Source organism: Borostomias antarcticus, assembly GCF_949987555.1.
Source record: "Borostomias antarcticus genome assembly, chromosome: 16".
Taxonomy (NCBI): Eukaryota; Metazoa; Chordata; class Actinopteri; order Stomiiformes; family Stomiidae; genus Borostomias; species Borostomias antarcticus.
Genome location: NC_140249.1, coordinates 24882595 through 24891125, shown reverse-complemented (window position 1 = coordinate 24891125; position 8531 = coordinate 24882595). Strand labels below are relative to the sequence as shown.

Here is an 8531-nt window from a genome sequence, read left to right as displayed (position 1 = left end):
AACCATCACCGGGACCACCACAGAAGAAGAAGAAGACTACCTCGGAAAAATAATTCTGACATTCTGGGCACCAAAACACGTTTAGCTTCTCCCAGCTGGCTCAGGTCCAGCGTCCAGCTCAGGTCCAGCGTCCAGCCAGTCCGGGGGTGTGTTGAGCAGCCTGACGGCCGCTGGTATGAAGGAGCTATGGAGGCGCTCTGTAGAGCTCCGTGGCAGAACCAGTCTGCTGCTGAGGGGGCTGGTCTGACCCGACCCGCTGCCTGACCAGAGGGGCACGTAGAGGGTGGGAGACATTGTCCATGATGGCCCTCAGTTTGGCCAGAATTCTTCTCTCCTCAAGTACCGTCACTGAGTCCAGGCTGACCCCAGAACAGAGCCAGGCTGACCCCTAGAACAGAGCCAGGCTGACCCCTAGAACAGAGCCAGGCTGACCCCCAGAACAGAACCAGGCTGACCCCCAGAACAGAGCCAGGCTGACCCCTAGAACAGAGCCAGGCTGACCCCTAGAACAGAGCCAGGCTGACCCCCAGAACAGAGCCAGGCTGACCCCTAGAACAGAGCCAGGCTGACCCCAGAACAGAGCCAGGCTGACCCCTAGAACAGAGCCAGGCTGACCCCTAGAACAGAGCCAGGCTGACCCCCAGAACAGAGCCAGGCTGACCCCTAGAACAGAGCCAGGCTGACCCCCAGAACAGAGCCAGGCTGACCCCCAGAACAGAGCCAGGCTGACCCCCAGAACAGAGCCAGACTGACCCCTAGAACAGAGCCAGGCTGACCCCCAGAACAGAGCCAGACTGACCCCTAGAACAGAGCCAGGCTGACCCCCAGAACAGAGCCAGTATCCGCTGCTTTGATGCTGCTGCCAGAGCACACGGCAGCGAAGAAGAAGCACTCGCAACAACAGACTGGTAGAACGCGCTAAACATGGCCCTCTTCCTGTCTCCCTCCTCCACACACACACACACACACACACACACACACACACACACACACACACACACACACCCACACACACACACACACACACGCCTAGGGTTAGTCGCTCCCATCACTCTGCCAGATAGCTAACATTACTCTCGCGTCGTGACTGTTAGCTTGTCATACCCACTCAGGCCACAGCGCACAGAGCACACACTATTCATCACAAGCTCCACACACACAAAACAACAACACACAAATGGTGGTGTGTGCTTCCAGACGCAAGCCCAACACCTATTATTAAGTCATTTTTGTCGAGTCAAAGACATGGTAATTAAATGGAGGCACGTGTTATGCTGGCGAGTGCTAGCTAGACTGATGGGAAGACTGAGAGATGCTCCTCCTCTTCCTGTCTGGCCTGTTCTATATCTGATAAGTGCTGGAAAAAAGACCGCTCGCTTCTTCCTCGCAAACTTGAGGAAGAAAATGGCCCTCATTATTGTATTAGCTGTCAGAAATGATAGTTTGTTGTTCATCCAGAAAATGTGCATCAGAACGATGAGAGAGTGTGAGGGAGAGAGAGATGGGAGAGAGAGAGGGAGAGAGAGAGAGATGGGAGAGAGAGAGGGAGAGAGAGAGAGGGGGGGGAGGGAGAGAGAGAGAGGGGGGGAGAGAGGGAGAGATAGAGAGAGGAGGGAGAGAGGGAGATAGAGAGAGGGGAGAGAGGGAGAGAGAGAGGGGGGGGGGAGGGAGAGAGAGAGAGGGGGGGAGAGGGAGAGAGAGAGAGAGGAGGGAGAGAGGGAGATAGAGAGAGGGGAGAGAGGGAGAGAGAGAGGGGGGGGGGGAGAGGGAGAGAGAGAGAGGGGGGGAGAGAGGGGGAAGAGAGAGGAGGAGGGAGAGAGAGAGAGGGGGGAGGGGGGGGGCTCCACAAAGAGCAGAGAAAAACATAGACTGAGGAAATAAATGTGCATATCAAGACAAGATTTTACGCCTGAGGGAAAAGCGCTGGAGGGAAAATCAACTTGATTTCAATGTGACAAAATTGATTTTCCAATTTTCTCTGGATTGCCTCTGGCTCCCCGGGGCGTGCCGGTGTCTATCCCCCCGCTCTGGATCAGACCAACGCCGGGGGGGTTCGCTCTCAGGGCTCAGGCTGGGTCAGACCAACGCCGGGGGGGTTCGCTCTCAGGGCTCAGGCTGGGTCAGACCAACGCCGTTAAGGGGGGGGGGTTCGCTCTCAGGGCTCAGGCTGGGTCAGACCAACGCCGTTAAGGGGGGGGGTTCGCTCTCAGGGCTCAGGCTGGGTCAGACCAACGCCGTTAAGGGGGGGGGTTCGCTCTCAGGGCTCAGGCTGGGTCAGACCAACGCCGTTAAGGGGGGGGTTCGCTCTCAGGCTGGATCAGGCCATCACCGTTAAAGGGGTGGGGGGGTGGGGGGGGGGATATTTTTCAAAAGTAATTTCATGTCCAGACCGATAGGTGATGTCTGCCATACATACACATGTGTATCTGCAGTAATAAAAAGATAAAATCTCCTGTCCTTAGAGTCTCTTGAGCGCAATGACTTTTTCTATTATTTAGTGACAGTGTTTGTGGCACCTATTTTTTCTTCACCGTTGTTTTTGTGGCCCTCGTTTGTTTTATGAAGCTCTGACCGCTGTCCTGTCTCCCAGCTGGGCTAGTCTGTCCTGTCCCCAAGCTGGGCTAGTCTGTCCTGTCTCCTGTCTCCCAGCTGGGCTAGTCTGTCCTGTCCCCCAGCTGGGCTAGTCTGTCCTGTCTCCTGTCTCCCAGCTGGGCTAGTCTGTCCTGTCTCCCAGCTGGGCTAGTCTGTCCTGTCCCCCAGCTGGGCTAGTCTGTCCTGTCCCCCAGCTGGGCTAGTCTGTCCTGTCTCCCAGCTGGGCTAGTCTGTCCTGTCTCCTGTCTCCCAGCTGGGCTAGTCTGTCCTGTCTCCTGTCTCCCAGCTGGGCTAGTCTGTCCTGTCTCCTGTCTCCCAGCTGGGCTAGTCTGTCCTGTCTCCTGTCTCCCAGCTGGGCTAGTCTGTCCTGTCTCCTGTCTCCCAGCTGGGCTAGTCTGTCCTGTCCCCCAGCTGGGCTAGTCTGTCCTGTCTCCTGTCTCCCAGCTGGGCTAGTCTGTCCTGTCTCCCAGCTGGGCTAGTCTGTCCTGTCCCCCAGCTGGGCTAGTCTGTCCTGTCTCCCAGCTGGGCTAGTCTGTCCTGTCTCCTGTCTCCCAGCTGGGCTAGTCTGTCCTGTCTCCCAGCTGGGCTAGTCTGTCCTGTCTCCTGTCTCCCAGCTGGGCTAGTCTGTCCTGTCTCCTGTCTCCCAGCTGGGCTAGTCTGTCCTGTCTCCTGTCCCCCAGCTGGGCTAGTCTGTCCTGTCTCCTGTCTCCCAGCTGGGCTAGTCTGTCCTGTCTCCTGTCTCCCAGCTGGGCTAGTCTGTCCTGTCTCCCAGCTGGGCTAGTCTGTCCTGTCTCCTGTCTCCCAGCTGGGCTAGTCTGTCCTGGGAACACAAATCCTGACACCACATTTCTTCTTTGACTGTTCTGTAACTGACCACTGTTCTCTAACTGACCGCTGTTCTGTAACTGACCGCTGTTCTGTAACTGACCGCTGTTCTGTAACTGACCGCTGGGAAACAGCCCTGGTCACAAGATCTACTGATGTTTCACACAAAATGGGCACTCGAACAAAAGGACTTGGGGAAAGTCGGAGTGATATTTTTGGTAAAAATACACATTCACTAGCACACAAGCACGCTCGCACGCACACACACACACACGTGTGAAGTTTTGAATCCACGCCACTGTCCAGTTACAGTAACGCCATCGTGGGCAGCGTCAAGAACACGATGTCATCATTCTGGAGAAGCGACGGCCCAGATGGAGGAGCACGCATCTCTCACCGCGGCGTGAGCAGAGAGCTGAGCTCGCCGAGCTCGCCGTGGTCGCGCGCTAAACAGACCGCTGACAGACGAGCCGACTATTAGCAGCAGAGCCGGGAGACAGACAGCCTGGCCGCCACGCCCCGCCCCGCCCCGCCCCGCCACGCCGGCGCTGATGTCTGACTCCTCCGGGTTCCGGCTGACGGGTTTTCTTGGGGCATGTTGGACACACAGGCGGGGCATGTTGGACACAGACAGTCGCTGGCGTGTGAGTGTGTATCACCTCAATTAAACCAGGCTCTAAGTGTCTGACAACAGCTAATATTCCTCCTCCTCTAGCGAGCCCAATCGATGTTCCGCCTCCGGGCCCCGCTGGAAAAGCAATCAGCACCACGGCTCCACTGGGCGGACGCAAGAACGCCACCGCCTCCACGCTCATTAGCATGCACACACACACACACACACACACACACGCACACACGCACACACAGAGACACACACACACACACACACACACACGCACACACACAGAGAGACGCATACCTGTACATGCAGAGACACATACACACACGCAGAGACACAGACACACACACGCAGACACACACACACACGCAGACACATACACACACACACACACACAGACACACGCATACATGCAGAGACACACACACACACGCACGCAGAGACACACACACAGAGACACACACACACACACACACAGAGACATACACACACACACACGCAGAGACACGCATACATGCAGACACACACACACGCAGAGACACACACATACACACACACAGAGACACACACATACACACACACAGAGACACACACATACACACGCAGAGACATACACACATGCAGAGACACACACATACACACAAAGACATACACACACACACACACACACACACACACACACAGGCTGACCCCAGAACAGAGCCAGGCTGACCCCCAGGACAGAGCCAGGCTGACCCCAGAACAGAGCCAGGCTGACCCCTAGAACAGAGCCAGGCTGACCCCAGAACAGAGCCAGGCTGACCCCCAGAACAGAGCCAGGCTGACCCCTAGAACAGAGCCAGGCTGACCCCTAGAACAGAGCCAGGCTGACCCCCAGAACAGAGCCAGGCTGACCCCTAGAACAGAGCCCGGCTGACCCCAGAACAGAGCCAGGCTGACCCCCAGAACAGAGCCAGGCTGACCCCTAGAACAGAGCCAGTATCCGCTCTTTGATGCTGCTGCCAGAGCACACGGCAGCGAAGAAGAAGCACTCGCAACAACAGACTGGTAGAACGCGCTAAACATGGCCCTCTTCCTGTCTCCCTCCTCCACACACACACACACACACACACACACACCCACACACACACACACACACACACACACACACACACACACACACACCCACACACACACACACACACACACACACACGCACACACACACACACACACACACAGGCTCTTCTGACCTCCTTCCCCCTCCAGTCTGTCTCTGTCTCAGCGCGTCATTAATAACCAGGGTCTGAAACATGGCCGCCTGCTGTCAGGCCACGCCCTCTCTGCTCCGAACATGCTGTCAGGCCACGCCCTCTCTGCTCCGAACAGCCCAGGAACTCTCTCTCTCTAGGGCCCAGGGACGGCCAGGGACACCCAGGGACCAGTCAGGGACCAGTCAGGACCAGTCAGGACCAGTCAGGACCAGTCAGGGACCAGCCAGGACCAGTCAGGAACCAGTCAGGACCAGTCAGGACCAGTCAGGAACCAGTCAGGACCAGTCAGGACCAGTCAGGACCAGTCAGGACCAGCCAGGGACCAGCCAGGACCAGTCAGGACCAGTCAGGGACCAGTCAGGGACCAGCCAGGACCAGTCAGGACCAGTCAGGACCAGTCAGGACCAGCCAGGACCAGTCAGGAACCAGTCAGGACCAGTCAGGACCAGTCAGGACCAGTCAGGACCAGCCAGGGACCAGCCAGGACCAGTCAGGACCAGTCAGGGACCAGTCAGGGACCAGTCAGGACCAGTCAGGACCAGTCAGGACCAGTCAGGGACCAGTCAGGACCAGCCAGGACCAGTCAGGGACCAGTCAGGACCAGTCAGGGACCAGTCAGGACCAGCCAGGACCAGTCAGGGACCAGTCAGGGACCAGTCAGGACCAGTCAGGGACCAGCCAGGACCAGTCAGGGACCAGCCAGGACCAGTCAGGACCAGTCAGGACCAGTCAGGACCAGCCAGGACCAGTCAGGGTCCAGTCAGGACCAGTCAGGGACCAGTCAGGACCAGTCAGGGACCAGTCAGGACCAGTCAGGGACCAGTCAGGGACCAGTCAGGGTCCAGTCAGGGACCAGTCAGGACCAGCCAGGACCAGTCAGGGACCAGTCAGGACCAGTCAGGGACCAGTCAGGGACCAGTCAGGACCAGTCAGGACCAGCCAGGGACCAGTCAGGACCAGTCAGAACCAGTCAGGACCAGTCAGGGACCAGTCAGGACCAGTCAGGGACCAGTCAGTGTTTATCCAACAGCACAGTCTGACCCCCAGCCGGCCCAAGGCCACCAGGACACATTCAGTTGACCTCACAGCTGATAGACCTCAGCCAGCCAGAGGACACGGCGGTTCTGACCCGGAGGACACGGCGGTTCTGACCCGGAGGACACGCGGTTCTGACCCGGAGGACACGCGGTTCTGACCCGGAGGACACGGCGGTTCTGACCCGGGGGACACGGCGGTTCTGACCCGGAGGACACACGGTTCTGACCCGGAGGACACGGCAGTTCTGACCCGGAGGACACGGCGGTTCTGACCCGGAGGACACGGCGGTTCTGACCCGGAGGACACGCGGTTCTGACCCGGCGGAGACCCACCTCTCGGTCCAGCAGGAAGGGGGAGATGACGGTGACAATGTCTCCTCTCTCCGGGTCGATGTAGAACATGTTGAGAGAGGGTTTGTCGGGCGACTGCCTCACGATGTTGTAGCGCAGGACAGCGTTTTCTGTGTTGGGGTCGTCGGCGTCCAATGCGGTCATCGTCATGACGATGGTTCCTACGGAGATGGTAAAACAGAGTAGGTCAATAAGGGCCATTCAGCCCCATTCACCAGCGATATAGTAGAGCAAGGTTCAGACTGGTGGAACTTCCGAGGTACAATCATCTGAAAGCAATGCCCCCCTGGGTCCTCATCAGATGCCTGCGGATGCAGACTCTGTTGTTGTTGTTATTATTGTTGTTGTTGTTGTTACAGTACTGTGCTCTTTCAGTATTCATCTATAGCAGCCTCTTAAAGCTGCATGTTATTGTTATTGTTTATGAGTTGACCTTAGCAAGGCCCAACAAGTTATTTTCGCGACATGAGACCGCATGAGATCCTTTGCATTTATTATTTTAGAATTTCAGTGTACTGGGAAGTACACTGGTAGTGTACTGCTAGCATACTGCTTGTGTACTGCTTGTATACTGCTAGTGTACTGCTAGCATACTGCTTGTGTACTGCTTGTATACTGCTAGTGTACTGCTAGCATACTGCTTGTGTACTGCTTGTATACTGCTAGTGTACTGCTAGCATACTGCTTGTGTACTGCTTGTATACTGCTAGTGTACTGCTAGCATACTGCTTGTGTACTGCTTGTATACTGCTAGTGTACTGCTAGCATACTGCTTATGTACCGTAAGTGTATTGTTAGTGCACTGCTAGTGTACTGCTAGTGTACTGACAGTGTACTGCTAGTGTACTACATGTGTACTGCTAGTGTACTACGTGTGTACTGCTAGTGTACTACATAGGGGCCGCTGAAGAGCCCAGTTATCTCATGCAGCTGTGATTTAAGACTGGGTCTGAGTCTGAGAGACTAGTGAACTGAATCAAGACTGGGCTGATCTGAGAGACTAGTGAACTGAATCAAGACTGGGCTGATCTGAGAGACTAGTGAACTGAATCAAGACTGGGCTGATCTGAGAGACTAGTGAACTGAATCAAGACTGGGCTGATCTGAGAGACTAGTGAACTGAATCAAGACTGGGCTGATCTGAGAGACTAGTGAACTGAATCAAGACTGGGCTGATCTGAGAGACTAGTGATCTGAGAGACTAGTGAACTGAGAGACTAGTGAACTGAATCAAGACTGGGCTGATCTGAGAGACTAGTGATCTGAGAGACTAGTGAACTGAGAGACTAGTGAACTGAATCAAGGCTGATCTGAGAGACTAGTGAACTGAATCAAGACTGGGGGAGTCTGAGAGACTAGTGAACTGAGAGACTAGTGAACTGAGAGACTAGTGAACTGAGAGACTAGTGAACTGAATCAAGACTGGGCTGATCTGAGAGACTAGTGAACTGAATCAAGACTGAGTCTGAGAGACTAGTGAACTGAATCAAATGGAGAGTATGGTTGATCACAGTAGGGTCAGCAGCCCAGCGGAGGAGAGGAGGAGAGGATGAGAGGAGAGGAGGAAGGGTTGACCAGTGGAGGAGAGGAGGAGAGGAGGAGAGGAGGGAGGGTTGACCAGCGGAGGAGAGGAGGAGAGGAGGAAGGGTTGACCAGCGGAGGAGAGGAGGAGAGGAGGAAGGGTTGACCAGCGGAGGAGAGGAGGAGAGGAGGAGAGGAGGGAGGGTTGACCAGCGGAGGAGAGGAGGAGAGGAGGGAGGGTTGACCAGTGGAGGAGAGGAGGAGAGGAGGGAGGGTTGACCAGTGGAGGAGAGGAGGAGAGGAGGAGAGGAGGGAGGGTTGACCAGTGGAGGAG

At 56.0% G+C, this 8531-nt stretch overlaps 1 protein-coding gene across 1 annotated transcript in view; it reads right to left on the bottom strand.

Annotated features, from left to right (window-relative positions):
- The window catches only part of cdh13 (cadherin 13, H-cadherin (heart)), a gene marked incomplete at both ends in the record, with an annotated part of 224134 nt that overhangs the window by 83033 nt on the left and 132570 nt on the right, over nucleotides 1–8531 (bottom strand). Inside the window, one exon of the mRNA XM_084451438.1 lies at nucleotides 6659–6837. Coding sequence (XP_084307564.1) covers nucleotides 6659–6837 — 179 coding nt within the window. The remainder of the gene's footprint in view (nucleotides 1–6658; nucleotides 6838–8531) is intronic.